The sequence below is a fragment of the Mytilus californianus genome, unplaced genomic scaffold (genome assembly GCF_021869535.1).
Source record: "Mytilus californianus isolate M0D057914Y unplaced genomic scaffold, xbMytCali1.0.p SCAF_7, whole genome shotgun sequence".
Classification (NCBI taxonomy): domain Eukaryota; kingdom Metazoa; phylum Mollusca; class Bivalvia; order Mytilida; family Mytilidae; genus Mytilus; species Mytilus californianus.
Genome location: NW_026262723.1, coordinates 100,916,094 through 100,933,682, shown reverse-complemented (window position 1 = coordinate 100,933,682; position 17,589 = coordinate 100,916,094). Strand labels below are relative to the sequence as shown.

At 30.9% G+C, this 17,589-nt stretch overlaps 1 protein-coding gene and 1 long non-coding RNA gene across 8 annotated transcripts in view; both read right to left on the bottom strand.

The window, feature by feature from the left end:
• The window catches only part of LOC127709865 (CCR4-NOT transcription complex subunit 6-like), a 91,722-nt gene that overhangs the window by 7,107 nt on the left and 67,026 nt on the right, over window positions 1-17,589 (bottom strand). For all 7 annotated transcript variants that reach the window (XM_052215539.1, XM_052215538.1, XM_052215541.1 and 4 more), the window contains 3 exons: window positions 17,006-17,163; window positions 5,778-5,932; window positions 2,833-2,984 (listed from right to left, as the gene is read on the bottom strand). In XM_052215539.1, coding sequence (XP_052071499.1) covers window positions 2,833-2,984; window positions 5,778-5,932; window positions 17,006-17,163 — 465 coding nt within the window. The remainder of the gene's footprint in view (window positions 1-2,832; window positions 2,985-5,777; window positions 5,933-17,005; window positions 17,164-17,589) is intronic.
• On the bottom strand, window positions 9,487-10,165 carry LOC127709887 (uncharacterized). Its single transcript, XR_007985845.1, has 2 exons — window positions 9,658-10,165; window positions 9,487-9,616 (listed from the first exon to the last, which is right to left on the bottom strand). It is a non-coding gene; the product is annotated as an uncharacterized LOC127709887 (long non-coding RNA).

Sequence of the window (17,589 nt, the reverse complement as noted above, 5' to 3'; positions counted from 1 at the left end):
ATTCTACTTTAAAGAATCTAGTCAACTATGTAATAAGTTAACATATGCTATAATGCAATACAATGTAACCTGCTAAAATGATGCAGCCAGCCTACCTCAAACATCACTTTTATGATGTTGAAAGCTTGGTAAATGTTTTAATGTAGGAAGAAGTCTAATATGTAGTAAACTATGAAAATCCATTCCATTCAATGTATTGTATAGAAACACTAGTAATTTACTCAAACAGGCTCATTTGATAACGAGATGAAGATATCAACCTTTATTTATACAATAGAACAAAACATAATTGAATTGAAAGAAACAAACATTTAAGAGTTCTATACATAATTTGTGAAGCGTATGGACTGATTTATAATAATGTTGAAGAAACATTGTAATACTTCAATGAATTAAACAAAAGTTGGATGGCAATGAGAATATTAGCAGTGCTATAAATATGAAATTGTCATTAGTGCTCATCCCATTGGTATAATTAATTTTCAATGACATTGTTCCTTCACAATAACTTCTTCAGCTATTTAAATCATGATGAGGACTTCACATCAATATTTATTTTCTTCATAACAAACAGCGGAAGACAAACAAAAGATACAATTGTTTTGTTAATCAATATACCTCGTAGTGAGCTCATGAATATGTTGATTCACATTTCATCAATATTTAATCATTGAAAATGCTTCATGATCATAGAAATTGTGTGCCACATGACCTAGTTTTTCATCCATTGGTTTTTCCGTATTCTCTTGAGTAAAACAGATAATTTGCCTTTTCAATTTATTATTTTTTAATGATATATTTGGTTTACCTTATGCCTTTTAATGGAAAAGTATAAATATTCAAAGTTTCTAATTAAAAGGTAATTCAATAAAGATACAGGTTTTGTATTACACAAGTTTCTACTATCATAACATCAAGTTGTTTATCTATCATCAACAATACAACAGGAAACATATTTGGAATCAAAGAAAACATTATATTTTTTATTCTTTTTCATTTTAAGAGGTGCATTCTAGGAAATGAATACCTTATCAGTGTTTAAACAGTTTTTCATTAGATCGACCACTCAGACACACCAACTGGAGCAACATAGTCTGTCAAGTTTCATTCTATTCCAATTGCAACAAAAAAGTTGCAGAAAAACTGTTGCCATTTGTAGAAATAAAGTGAAATAGTCACAACCTTCAATTGTAATAAAATTTTCCAATACCAGACCAATGACTTACAGGATAAAGATAACTGTCACCTTGTTTAAGATTGATTGATTGTTGATAGTTAACACCACTTTCAGCACTCTTGGCTTTATCATGGCAGTCAGATTGGTGGAGAAAGCTGGAGTACCCAAGAGAACCAAGACCATCTGCAGGAAAACTGACAATCCTAGTCATTTAAGATCAGAGTAGAAAGCACCTTGCCATAAGCTGGGTTTAAACTCACAACTTCAGTGTTAATAGGCTAGAGATCACTGCAGATGAACTATCTAGACCACTCTGCCACCATGACACTCCAAGGTTATGTTTATACAGTATGCTTCTCACAACAATGTGTTTTTTTTCCTTCTATAGCATTCAGCATCATTTTTGAGTCAAGTAATAAATAAACTACTGTTGACCTGTTGTCCAATACTACAGAGGCCGTGGTATTTATACATTAATAATACACGTATATAGAAGTTCTTAACATGTTTGTTCCTGTCCTAAATATTATATTCATTTCTAATGTCATTTTAAGAAAGCATGACATATGACTGAATATTGCCTTACATCTCAACAGAACTTATTATCTTAGAATCGTGACACGACTTAAATAGTTTATGGCATAATCATATACTTTCATTTGTATTTTGAGAAATAATATAATAAGGATGATGACATCTTCTCAAATTTCATACAGGCTGGTGTAACATCCAAGGAAAATAGTTGGTTTAATGTCACAAAAGGTTACAGAGGTTGACAGGTATTTGTGTTCTGTCTGCCTGCTTTGTAGCCTAGTTTACAGAGGTTATTTGTTACATTATCATATTACTTAACACACTGGGGAGTGAACATTACCTTTAAGTACTTTTCTCTATACTTTAGCTGATAAACACTTCTGTATCTTCAGAGGAGATATAAGGTATAATATTGGATGCAGTGTTGTACTCAAAAAGAAGAATAGGGAAATACTGATAAATTACTATAGTTTATGATTGATTTTTGGTGTTTAACACCTCTTTCAGCACTAATGGCCAGTTGAAGCGACTGTTTTTGCCATGTGCAGGGTTCAAACACACAACCTCAGTGTTGACAGGCTAGTGATACAGTAGATTAATTACTTAGACCACTTGGCCAACAGGGCTCCCTTCAACTTTATGAGTAATTGACTGAACTGCATATCTTGTCATCATTCAAGAAAGAAATATAGGACATAGTGACCCAAAAATGCTAAATAGTAGTGTATTATAGAAGTAGACTGTTTTAGATATATAATTTTGATGTTTCTAAAAATTTGAACCTAAATAAAAAACTTAACCAAAATGTACTCAGCATATAAATATATCAAAGTAATAAGTATTTTTGTTTTTACATTAAAGCTGCATGAAAAATGGTTAAAAATCTGAGGAATATTTTGTTCTCCAGAAGAATTTAATATGGATTGATACATTGACAGCATGGGATCTTATTTCATTAATATCAAACTAGTGAGTGTTGCAACACGTCAAAATGTCAATAAGTAAACTCTACTTTAACGCCCAGTGTTATAGACTATGTGGGTTTTTAATCAGAGATACAAACTGTCACACTGAGCAGAACTAGGGGATATTAGCTGCTGTAATATGAGATTTAAAATTACCATTCTCATAAGCTCCTTCCTTTGTTTCTAACAGTGCTGCCATGCCGATGTTATCCTTCGTCATTACACGATTCAGCATGTCATCGGAACCTTCAGCGTTTGCCATTGCCAACTTGTTAAATTCTATCAAATGTTCTTTAATCAGTGTAAATCTGCAAAGAAATGTCAGAGCGGTTAATTTGGTGCCAATCTATTTTTTTTACAAACTCACATTCAATGAAAACCAGATCCAACCTAGTAAACACCTCCAGTGAACATAATAATTTATTACAAAGAAATCTTTCTTTTCATTATTATAACATTTTTTGTTTAAAAGTGTGCTTCATGAGTACTAATGCATTGATGAAAGTACAGAAGGATTAAAAAACAGAAATCAGAAAATCTTAAATTCTGTAAAGGAATATGTAGGTGCCAATATGTCAAATTCCAAAAAATCCAGCAAATTCCTGAAAATTTCGTATCTGCTTATGTATTTATATAAAATTCATTAAAAGTGGTGGTCCTAAGGTTTTGACCACCAAAATTTTGCAAAGGACCAACACAATTTTGGTATTTTGCAAAGAAAATAATAGTGAGGACCAGCAGATTTTCTTCAAGGACCACTTGGTAAAAGGTTTTGAGATTTCTGTTTTTATAAGCTATAATCAATTTTCGGCTATCAGCGTTCAAGATGGAAATGAAAATAATACAGAAACCGAGAAATTTTGGTATGTTTGGCTTGAATCAATATCATAATTCAAAGTGATTTACCAAAAAATCACGGAAATCCTATTAAGTAATTGTAATGAAGAAAGACACTAGTATGTTAATACATTTTCAGATGACTTTTGTGATAAAAGTAATGTTTTAGTATGACATTTCATACCTAAAAAAGTTAACGCCTTTTTAAACTTTGATAAATCCTGTTTTAACATTAACATAAATTACAAATATTCTTACTTCTGAAAACAAATTGTGTTCCTGACTAACAATATTTCATTTCATATAAGTTAGTCTTATCATCCAATTAATGAATTCAGCATGTAATGGATTAAAATAAGAAGTGCTATGTAAGGAAATCTAATTTGCCATGCTTATAAAATTCACATGCAAAGTTATTTTGTTTTTCTTCAATCTCATTTCAAAACCTCATTAACTTGCATAATCTCATTTGGAATCAGATAGACCAACATACCAATTTATAATAGGTTTCTGACAATTCCTTTACAAAATTTGGCTGCAATTTAATTTGGATTATATTTCAATTATGTGAAATATTGGAAGGGTACATATATTACTAGATCCAATTCTTTCCTATAATTGTTATATCCATTTGTATAATGGTGATTACAGAGAAAATGCAGTTTTCCAATTTCTCAGATTCTATAAAAACAATACTAGACACACTTGACTGATAGTATGTAACAGTTTTAAATTAAAAGATGTAAAAATCCTATTTGTCTTGTCAAAATCAGTAATGAAAATTGTAATTACTTTTGCAATTTTTGATTTCAATTAAATAGCATACAAACACTGATAGCATGGCATTTCCTTTATATTTGACAATTAACTCTACAGGTAAAGTTGTGGTTTTTAATGCCTAGTACGGTCGAGCATGCCGATGAGAGCGGACGTGAAAATTTTTGCAGAGAGAATCCTTCAACATCATTGAAATTGTTTTGTCAAATTGGTTTCATGGATAAATATTATTATCCTTACATCGTATATTTTATGTTTTGGATTATATTTTTTTTTTAGGAAAGTTTCTGCAGATATTTTCAGGTTTGTTTGAGTCATGTGGTCAGATGGAATCCATTAGTAGTTTCCATGTGGGAAACTAACAGACCAATCTATTTGATGTCCGAGGGTTTCAGCTGTTCCCCTAATGGATCGGTAGTTTCTTTCCGAGATCCTTTATCTTAGGATTTTCGGCTTTCCTCTACCAGGAAAACAGCTGGGCATTTAGCGGTATCGGTTTGGAATCCAAGTATGTCCTTACCGGTTTCCTGTTCGTTGCCTTGGCATTTGAGTGGCATCCGGGGTGACCTTATCCTTTATTTTGTATACAATTATTATATTTTGCATTTTTTTATATTTTTGAGGATGAGCGAATCAGGTGAGTGGGTGTGTTCGTATGTCTTATAATTTGCATTGTACTTATTGTTTTTGGGGAAGGTTAACTTTCTGGTAGTAAGACCCGTCACGGCCAGGCTGGGAAACTGGGTAGGCAAATGCTCACATTAAATCTGTACCGATACAGTGTGTTAAATGTCGTCCTTTACACCATAACCCATGGTGGTGCTCCTACTAAAGGAGGAAGATACAGAACATACATACAATGCCTGTTATTTGAGGCTTATTTTTATTTAATGTATACCCTTATCATGTATTTCTTTTTAAGCTGGGTTGATGTCTTATAAATGTATACCCTCTTTTGAAGTCTTTATCATAGGGAGTCTATGTCTCATAAGGTGAATACTTGTTTATTATGTCTATTATTTATACAATGTCATGACTGAATGGCAGAAAAAGGAAACACTATATGTCCCAGTAAAAGATAAGTGACGGCATAAAAAGGAACACGAGGAAAAATATCAATCAGACAACTAACCACTAAAGCCAAAACGACAAGAAAAGAACATCTTCATATCACTGTACAATAATGAGCATATAAAAATATTGTACAATAAGAAAAGGAACAGTTTTTCTCTATTTCATAATGATATAGGTTTTCTCTCATATGTTCCTATCACTCTGACTGTCCAATTCTTGCCACAACACTCAAAAGTCAGACCTGTACATTTCAGTATAACTTACGATCAATTTTAATCATAATATTTTCTATGAAAAGAACCACTGGATCCTGTATAAGAGTATTTGCTAAAAATCCATAGTCTCAGCTGGATTACTTTAATATGTTCATGTTTACATCAAACATAAATCACTGGTACTTATATAAAACATACTTGTTAGTTCTATAGAATATGGCACATCCATCAACGTGTTTTCTCTCAGATTCTGTCATGGTTCTGGCTCTGGACTTAGCTGAGAATATTCCATCATATCCAATGGCCTTGAGATCTGGAAGGAAGAAGTTGTAAAACTGATCTGTCTCTACTTCCTGAAAAAAAAGCATAATATTAGACTTCATAACTGTACAGCAGTTTGTACTGAAACAGACAAACAAAATACTGAGTAAATATAAAAAAAGGAGAATTGGTATGATTGCTAATGAGACAACTCTCCACCAAAGTTCAAATCAAGTAGATGTAAGCAATTATATGCAACAGTCCAGCTTCAACAATTAGAAAAACCCATACATTATAGTCGGCTATAAAAGACCCCAACATGAAAAATATGAAACAATTCAATTGAGAAAAGTAACAGCCTAATTCATAACAAAGCAATTTTCAAAAAAAAAATATGACAGACATGAACCAATGACAACCACTGAACTACAGGCTCCTGACTTGAGACAGGCACATAAAGAATATGCTGGTTAAATATGTTTGAAGGCACCATTTTTCAAACTTATTTATATAAATGTTTCAGCTGAACCAGACAGCTGACATAATCTGCATTTTAATAGTGCCCGTTCACATCTTATTTGCATATGTTATTCACAGATTTTCTATGCTCAAGGTGATTTAGAGCTAGACATAGTTTAAGGACAATTGCCTATTGTTGAAGACCATACATAACCTCAACATGTCTTCTGATTTTGTGTTGTTAAGTTTCTGTCTCATTGATGTATAATCCATATCTCCTTTTACTCATATTAAACTATTTAAACAAGGATTGAAGAGAGACACAGTATCTAAGCACATGATTGCATATCAGAACTAATTTTGTTGTCCATATATAAAATGTTTCTTTAGCATTTACACCCATTAATAAAGCTACGTTCGCTAAAATCGTTATGGAATCAACCTTTTCCTGACCTATCTGGAACATCTGCTTTAAACATATACATGTAACATTGTAGTGAAAAAAATCACATTTGCCCAAATACAGAATAGGTTAGGTGTCAAATCAGTGTGAATGAAATGGGTTAACATGTTCTAATGACATATTTATTTATTTTATAATGCATTTATTTATCTGTAATTGCTTTTTTTTAGAAATCCACTCATGGTAGGGAGTTTTTAATTTTTTGCTATAAAATCCAATTCAGACAATTTTGACTGTTTATTCCATGAAAAAAAAACTCACTTTATTAAAACAAAAGGGGAAGAAGTGGGATCAATAAGGATTTTCTCTTTTTCTCCCTTGATTGTAAGTTCAGTATGAGATGAGTGATTCAATTTCCCACTCTAACACCACCCTCTGTATCTTTATATTGATATACAAGAACCCAATATAAAATTTGATTGTGTGTGTTTTCTGTCTGAAGGTTATGGGAAAACAACTAATTCTCTTATTGCGTGCATATACCTGGAAGTGACATGATATTTAACGACCATTTGTCTCACGATATTGCATGTACATTAACAACTAAATAAGTTAATGATCTATTACAGCAGAAAGTTAAATATACATCTAATACAATGTGTGATTCTCTGTCATGAGAATGGAGTAGGAAAAGTCATGCCATGCCATATGTAATCACATTTCTAATTATGTCAAAAATAACTTAAAAATGTACATGTTGAGCATTAAGGTCCTAATTAAGTCATCATTTCCCTCAAAGAATAAAAAATATTGACATGAACATTAATCCAAACTCTGCTGCTTAACCTAAAAGTACATGTGGGCCTTGAAATTGTTGAATGTTTGTAAAACATCTTTTATTAATTTATAATATAAACTTGCCATGACCTTTAATGAAGAATAATATCAAGGATAAAACTGACTTTGTTGAAAACTTTTGTCTCACTTAAATAATTTTCCTTTAATGAAACATTTTACTATAAAAATCTACTTTTACAATTTTTGTGATATTTTGATTTTCAATAACATTCAATCATTAGAATGATTGAACATGTGTGACCTACTACAAGTTTTATACAGTAACAGCTTGCCGATGTTTTACAAGAAAAACATTATATATACTTACTTAAAATAGTAGCAAATAGTATGAAGTTTATAGGGTTCATATGTATGATTTATAACAAAGAAAAAGGTTTCTATCAATTCTTTCATTACATATTCTCTTTCAGTTGTGGCCAGATAATTTTAGCCATATAAGAAATAGGTTAAACAACTCGTGAGAATAGATATCGGTTGATATCAACTCTCAATGTAAAATTTCAATAACAAGAATGTGTCCATAGTACATGGATGCCCCACTCGCACTATCATTTTCTATGTTCAGTGGACCGTGAAATTGGAATCAAAACTCTAATTTGGCATTAAAATTAGAAAGATCATATCATAGGGAACATGTGTACTAAGTTTCAAGTTGATTGGACTTCAACTTCATCAAAAACTACCTGGACCAAAGACTTTAACCTGAAGCGGGACAGACGGACGAACGGACAGACAGACGAACGAACGAATGCACATACCGAAAAACATAATGCCCCTCTACTATCGTAGGTGGGGCATAAAAATAATAAACTCGCCAAAGACTCGTTTATTATTATATTGAAATTAAATACTGGAGTTTAAAATTAGCAATATCCAATTCTCACTTCATTCCAAATATTGCAATTTCATTATAATATTAAATATTACAATAGTGTGCAAGTCATTTTTCCAAGTGTTTGAGTACATTTGTAAAAACAAATTATTCAAAATTCAAAGCCTAAGATCTAGCCTGTAATTATTTTATACTGCAAAAAAAAAAAAATTGCAAGTATCTATAATAGACCAAAACTTTAATATTAGACTCTATGCACACTTTATCTCTGAGGACAATTAATTTGCCTTTTACCAGAGGTCACCACTTTTTTTTGAACATGTTATTATATATTCATTACTAAGGAATATCTACCAGAGGTCACCATTGTCATAAAAACAGACTTTTAAATAATACTTATATTAACATACTGTTTCATTGTGTCTGTACTTATTTCATTATTCAAGTTTTTTAGCAGACATTTGAACACAATTCTAATTTGATATCCTCATGACAGTTAAGTTTAATTAATCATTAAATATAAAGAAATAAATTTAAATAAAGTGGGTTAACAAAGATGTCATCTGGCAATAGCTTTCTCATCAATATTCCTTTGTCTTTAAAGCATTAATTAATGGTCTATTAAATTTATAATATAAATCAACATGATTTTTCATATCTTAATGTCATTATGTCTGGTAAATCAATATTTGTTAGTTAAGTTTCTTTGTACTGAGTAATTTGTTATATCATTTTTGCCATTATTGATAAAGTAGCAATCATATCAATAAAGGCTATATACAGTATTTTATACCATTTAATTCCTTATAAAGTAAGTGACCACTAGGTCAACGAACCCCATACCCAAACTAGGTTACAATATATTTTCTTACAGACCCAGCTGTCTTAAGTTAAAAGTGATAAAGAACTTCAATTATGGTTTGTTATGAGAATAATCCAGATTTGTGTATAACACAAGTTCTTCCAGCACCAGGTCAAAGGGTTTGCCTAATAGTCACAAAATAGAAAGATATGTGTCGATTATACATTCTCTACATTAAAAATCTGAATTCTTTAATAAATATAAAACAGCTAACAAAGGTACAAATCACAAATATTTTTGCTCCACTTTTCCATTTTACCTGCTTTCCTCGTTTAGGAAATCATGCGACTTATCACCGTTAGTTATGAGCAAAACAACAGGTGCCCCTATTGAAACAACTACAACTTACCTTTCCATAGTACCTTAGTTTTGGTTGTACTAAGTCTTTACCTTTCCATAGTACCTTAGTTTTGGTTGTACTACTAAATCTTTACCTTTCCATAGTACCTTAGTTTTGGTTGTACTACTAAATCTTTACCTTTCCATAGTACCTTAGTTTTGGTTGTACTACTAAATCTTTACCTTTCCATAGTACCTTAGTTTTGGTTGTACTACTAAGTCTTTACCTTTCCATAGTACCTTAGTTTTGGTTGTACTACTAAATCTTTACCTTTCCATAGTACCTTAGTTTTGGTTGTACTACTAAGTCTTTACCTTTCCATAGTACCTTAGTTTTGGTTGTACTACTAAGTCTTTACCTTTCCATAGTACCTTAGTTTTGGTTGTACTACTAAATCTTTACCTTTCCATAGTACCTTAGTTTTGGTTGTACTACTAAGTCTTTACCTTTCCATAGTACCTTAGTTTTGGTTGTACTACTAAGTCTTTACCTTTCCATAGTACCTTAGTTTTGGTTGTACTACTAAATCTTTACCTTTCCATAGTACCTTAGTTTTGGTTGTACTATTAAATCTTTACCTTTCCATAGTACCTTAGTTTTGGTTGTACTACCAAATCTTTACCTTTCCATAGTACCTTAGTTTTGGTTGTACTACTAAGTCTTTACCTTTCCATAGTACCTTACTTTTGGTTGTACTACTAAATCTTTACCTTTCCATAGTACCTTAGTTTTGGTTGTACTACTAAGTCTTTACCTTTCCATAGTACCTTAGTTTTGGTTGTACTACTAAATCTTTAGTGTTTTGTTGACTCTTGTTTATGTTGCAATGGTGGTATAACATGGACTCTTTGGTATCCCCTAACTTTTTTTTATTATATTATCTATATTGTCAAAGGTAAAATAATGAAGGTGTAGTAAGTCTAGCTGTCTTTTTAAAGGTAAACCTTTGTTGTTGGGTTGCTTTGACATTGAAAAATTACCAATCTTTAGCATAAGATTTATAGTTACCAAAATAAACATAATCTTATTTAATATTATGTAATTATCTCCAAAGTTAAATGAATAAATATTCTGCTCATTTTTTGTGGTTTCCTGTATCTTTCAAGTTTAATTTATTATAAATTAGACATGATTTTCGGCATGCAAATATCTTTTTTTTTGTATAATCTGTCTTTCATTTCCTGATTTTCTAATTTTCTAAATGACAAAATAATCATGCTGTCTTTTACTCAATCAATGTGACACATTTTTTAGGTTCATCTTGAAAATAGCATTTTTAAATACTTGCATTCTAATTTCATTTTACAGATCTTTTTAATATGTCTTATTAAGCATATCCAAGTTACAAGTTTTAATTTTGCTTCCCATATCTTCCTCGTCTTTTAAAGACTACTAAATAAATCAATCTCATTGATCTTTATATGAAAACTATAAAATTTCTATTAAACAATGGAAACCTGTTGTATCAATTTATGTCATCTATCAAAAAAAATAATTTCAGTTAAAAGATATGAATTGCCTCAACAACTGTTGATCATAAGTATCTGTAACAGGTTGTTCATTTGTTCCCCTTTGTGTCTTTGTTCTCCGTTGTACATGTCTTCCTGATATAGATAATTATTATCCAACTCCAATTTATTTTATGAATAAACAAGATCAGGATGTTTTCAGCACATTAAGTCCTACTTATAATAAATATACTTATCCAGGAAGTCAGATCATTTACAGGATTTACCAAAATACTTTAAAGGGAATACATACATACAAACACTTGTACAAAAATGTAAATTTCATGTTTCAATAACTTTAAAAGGTTAGTCAAGTAACAAAAAAAAAAAAAAACTTTAAAAAAGTGTAATATACAGTCTTCACGATAAACTTTTGAATCTACAGGCCCGAAGCTGAATTTTACGAAAACTTTACAGTTACATTCTATTGGCTTGTAGGGATAATTTTTACAGCCCCAACAACATTTTTACAAGCACTGGCTGGTGGGCCTGCGGTTGAGCGTGAAGACTGAATATAATGGCAGCAAATGTTCAAATATAATGAGACTTCATAATGTACATATTATTTGTAATAAGTTTATTATTTATTGCAGAATAATATTACATCAAATTTTTTGTAAGCCTGATTATGTCGACAGAAAATTCTTTCTTGCATGTTTAACTGTATGATGAAATGACTTACAAAAACAGTATTAACCCAAAGTCCTACAGCCCAGGCCAGTAAAAATCTTGTTGGGCCAAGAAAACTTTTCAAGTTAATCCTTATATAGGAAATAAAATATGTGTATATAGAGTCTCTCTAAAAACTGAATTTTAATGTGCGTATTGTTATGCGTTTACTTTTCTACATTGGCTAGAGGTATAGGGGGAGGGTTGAGATCTCATAAACATGTTTAACCCCGCCGCATTTTTGCGCCTGTCCCAAGTCAGGAGCCTCTAGCCTTTGTTAAGTCTTGTATTATTTTTAATTTTAGTTTCTTGTGTACAATTTGGAGTTTAGTATGGCATTCATTATCACTGAACTAGTATATATATTTGTTTAGGGGCCAGCTGAAGGACGCCCCTGGGTGCGGGAATTTCTCGCTGCATTGAAGACCTGTTGGTGACCTTCTGCTGTTGTCTGTTCTATGGTCGGGTTGTTGTCTCTTTGACACATTCCCCATTTCCATTCTCAATTTTATCTCTATAAGCCTTGCAAATATTTGTATTTTTTAAATTGCCTTTAACATACATGATTTCTAAAACTGGTTCAAAAAGTGTTCATTTTTGACTTCCTAATAATAAGCTCTTATAAACATCAATTTTAACACTATTCACATTTATTGTAAGATGAAAGTTGGCAAAAATGAAATGGACACACATCAAAACCGATAACACTTCTTTAAAAAAAAATACAAATATATTTTTGAACAAGAAATGATAAACTTAAAAAAAAAAAAAAATATATATAAATTAAAACAATTTAAAATTTCACTAAAATTGTCCTGTCACCAGAAAGAAATGACTTTTACTATTCAACAAGCCTGAATCATGGATTAGCAAAATCACTTTTAAAATAAAATCAGATTATTTTTGATCACTTCTGTCAATTTGTCTTTTCAAACATAGCCATGCTTGAAAACAATGTTTCAACATGTGCTGTCTAAAAGTAGAAGCTTTTTGCCTCCATGAAGTCAAGTATAAAAACCACAGGTTTTAAATCTTCTTATCAATTTAATAAGGATTTATATAATAGTAATGCAAATGCACCTGGGTATCACAAATTTTTTATATATGTATTTATATAGTTCTTGTAATAAAAAATCAATTCTACATTATTTATCTTTCTTGAACCTGAAGAAGACTTTAAGATATCTGAGTAGAGAAAATTACAGGGATCACATGACGAGTACAAATCAATGATGATTAGAAGTATTGTTTTTATCATATCATTTTTTTCCTTAAGATTCTGAAGTTGTTATGGAAACATCTATATACTATATAATTTCAAGGAAAATGATCAAATCCCATTACCATGTCATATGGAATCTTAGTTGGGCCATTACTTCTTGTAACAGATAAAATTAAAAATCAAATATCAAAGAATTAAAAATGAAAAATGAAGAACTTAAATCTTTTAGGTTACAATAACATATCTTTAGAATAACATCAGAAATTCCATATATGATTAGGTTATTTCCTTATTGATCTTTATAATAAAAGGTATATTTATTTTGGTAATACCAATTTTGTAGGTGTATCTTTGTTAAATATATTGACAAGTTGTTCAGACGCTTGGTGATTTTAGAGTTTATTATATAGCCACCTGTCTATAGTTGAAGACTGTATTTTGAACATATATTTGGGCTATTTATGTCATTGGGTTGCTGTCTCGTTGACGAATACCCCACATCATCTTTATTCATGAAATCTAGGTAAAGATGACATAATTTTTGTATTAACTTTCATTTTCATTCAATATCATGTCAAACAATATATAGAATATATCATATCTAAAAGTAGCTGCTTAATTTAGACCTTTATACAATACTAAGTCATTCATGTATAAAATGTGAGTTAAACAGACCTATATAGTTATTTTTGAATGAGCCTTTTGTTATTATCAATCACGTGTCTAGTGCATTGTACTATGATTTGTAGTTACTTCTATCTCATCTTTCATTTTTTCAAGTCTCATTCAGATATAAAACATAAGTTAAGATGACAGGAATCCAAACAGGCCAAGAAAAATTTGGTTTTGTTTTCTGCCTCCCTACCTTCTCTAAATTTTCAAACCTTACCTCTCATATTTATCGGACATTTTTGGTTAAGCACTGTTAAATTTCAGACATTTTTGGTTAAGCTCTGTTCAAGTCCAGAATATTTCCCTTGTTAGTCTATGTAAAATATCTACCGGCAAATAAAAATATTTTTTATACCTACCTACTCAAGACAGGAAAAAAGAACATATAATTTTTGGCCTTATTTATTATCCAGGATGATTAATCTCCTTTATTGCTTTGATCTGAACCTCAACACAAAATTTAACCAGAGTTATATATATACATAAAATGTAGGTTAAGTTTTTACTATCAAAAATGTGCACACTGGCAGAATCATTCTTTAATAACTTGCAGTTTTATATTACTTGGCCTCTACCTGAGGAGTCATACAAGCATAAAATGTAAGTTACCACAGTCAATCAAGTATAAAATGTAGGTTTTTAAGGGGATTATAACTTCTGCAAGGGTCCAAGACGTGTCAAATGTCAATCTATCTGTCCTCTATGACTTGTTGCTTCTCAAACAAATAAAACCAAACCAGTCATTCATGACTGAAAAGTTTTCCATTTTTGCATGGAAACATGTAACTTTTCTTAATGATTTACACAAACCAAATACCAGTTGTTTATGATTTGTAGTTACTTTGATCTGAACCTCACCTTGGATAGATGAACAAATTAACAGTTGTGGGTGTAACAAAATGTTAATTTTCCACATTTAATGTATACAAAACTTTAAACCACAAATAAAAACCACTAATGAATGATATTTCCACATGAAAATTAGAAGCCATGAAAAAAAAAAATTGACACTTTTCTGCCTGAAAGCAGCACCTGTAATAAAATGTAAGCTGAAGGCCTATGGTTGTGATTTCCCTTTACACATTTAGAACAATATCAACAATACACACACTACAACAGTAAACCCAGTAAAAGAAGTTTTTTTTATGTTGTATCACTTATTGACACGTCTTATTTGCAAATGTATTAAAAGTTTAGCACATTCAACTTTGCACTTTTGTTTATCCATGCTTAATCTTTAATACTACTTAGAACATCAGTACATAAGAGATTACCGTAAGATCTGAAGATCCTTATTAATCCTGTTATTGTAATCACATTTAATGTGATTTCATTTCATGTTAGTTTTACATTCGTCATTATGTCCCTAATTTTGAAGAGGGATTCAGGTCACATGACACGTAACAAGAATAAATTTTCTTTAGACCAAGTTTTTTCTGAACAATTTATCTCTTTTTAACCAACTGGGGGGAGTAGGGAAACACATAACATCGATTACTTTCTTTTCACCCACAAAAGTCTTTTACCTTGCATTGTTTGTCACATGTTTTATTTCATTATAATAGCAATTGGGGCAGAATTTGAAGTCACAAACTCATTTAGAAATGGTAAATTCCATCTTTTGTACTGAAAACCAGAAAAATCAATTGATAAAAAATGTAAACCTGTCTTGCAAACTACAGTGCTTTGAAGCAATTCTGTTCAGTTCTGATCAGTAAGATGCATACCAAACAAATTTTTAACATTTTACAACTTTTGTGAGAGCCATTACAGAAGGGGTAGAATGTTCCCCCTTTCCATTGAAGTTAACAAAACACCAAGCTAATCGACTGATATTTCTGAACAACACAGTTGTGGTTAGTATGTCAGTAGGAAACTACCTAACAGCACAAAAAATCCACCTCTTTTCCATTTCGAAAAAAATATACTGTAGATGTATACAGAAATTTTCACATTTTCATTATTGCAAAAAACTGTGATGGAATAGGTTTGCAAAAATAGAAACTCAAATTTCAAACTTTGATAGCATTTTTGTATTTCGAATTTTCTGAAATCGTAATAATTAAAGGGATAGTAGCTACGATTTTGACAAAATTATGACCAAGTTTTAAAGCTGCTAAAATCAAAGATATGTACTTTAAATTAACAATAAGATCGTTGGAATGTTTATATAAAGTACAGAAGTGTTAATAATTGATAATTAATATCATGTAGCGTGCCTTTTCATCTCATTAATTATGCATTGGGTTTACTTCCCGAAGTTTGCCGACATAGCCAGTGAGATGACCAAGTTATAAATAAATATGAACATGTGCTTTTGTTTTCTTATGTATTTGACAATTTCTTTAGATTAAACGTACATATTTGAAACCATTTATCAATTTATGTAAACAACAAAATATACCAAATGCCTGCATATTATTCGAATCCAAGGTTCTCCAACAATGGCGATATTATACACTTGTTTTATATTTGTATGACAAAACAATGTCGATAACGTATACAAGTGTTTGTAAATTGAATTGGGGCCTTCATGCAAGGTACACCGGAAGAATAATATTAAATTGTAAGAAGTTGATTTTTAATGTCTTCTAAGTTGTGAGGTACTGCTCTTAAATTATAATGATATTTTGGACAATAATGATTTGAACACATCGCGATTTATTTTCATGTGATCTGGATTTGAAAAGTTCAGAAATGTTTTTTACATTTCGCAAACCGTCCTAATGTCGACTGCTTATATAATGACTTTATCTGCGTGACGGGTGTTTGTAAATGATTCTAATGACCGATCTCATCGCCGTTATTTATTTTCAATTTACAATAACTTGTCTGCACCTCTTTACTGTTTCTTTTTCTTGCAGAAACTGTAAACACACGTTCCATTTCCGCGATAACATTCCTCTGTTCGACATTTTCCCTTCGAGGGACAACTTGCGATTGCGCATTGGGAACTGCGGAGTTAAGGTCAACATAGGTCATATGAATAAGGGTTGGCTTAACATCGAATTTTTGTCTATAGACAAAAATTAAATTCAGGTGTAAAATGTTAAAAAGCTTCTAAATGCTAACTGGAAAGTAAACAGTGATGGTTTTATTCATTCTAAATAAACCTTTTGTACAAAATCCGACATATAGATTAGAAAAATAATTTTAATGAAAATCGTAGCTACTATCCGTTTAATCACATAATTTTGTCTCTTATTCAACAATCACAATAATAAAGAATGAATCCAAAAGTTTCAGAATTTACGATAGACTATTTCAAGATTTTAGTGTGAATCCTCATAGTGGATTATAACTCTCAGATTTCTTTGTGTATATTTTTGTATTTATTTACCTGTAGACATATGATGTCAGCCATATAATGCTTGATCTCATCCATGATGCCTTTTTTACGGAAATCCCAGTTGAGGGCCCATGATGGACAATACCCGTACAGTTGTCTGGTACAATACTTATCACACAAGACATTATAGCACATCACAGTGAATGTAGCTGGAAAAAAATAATACAAGAACTTATAATACATAACTAAAAGTTGCTATGCTGACTAGCGGTTTAAAAGAAAAGGTTCACAGCTAATTCAGTTATTTATTTCAAGGTGACCTTATGTCTTGGCTGTTATGTTTCATTGTTCTGTTCTTCACCATTTTATGTTTTTTACTTTGTAAACTTTTTGTTTGATGAGTGTTATTCCAGAAATATGTGTCACATGGACCAAAACATTTATTGTTGTTATTGTTCACATATGAAAACAAACTTTTTTTATTCTGAATTTCAATTATATTCAAACTTGAACATAAACATGGTATTTAAAATTTATAAAAATTCTATGATAATCAAGAGCAAATTCAATAATCCTTATCTAAATCATCTTTAGCAATACTGTATCTTGTCTATGGGTAGGAGCCAGTACAAACA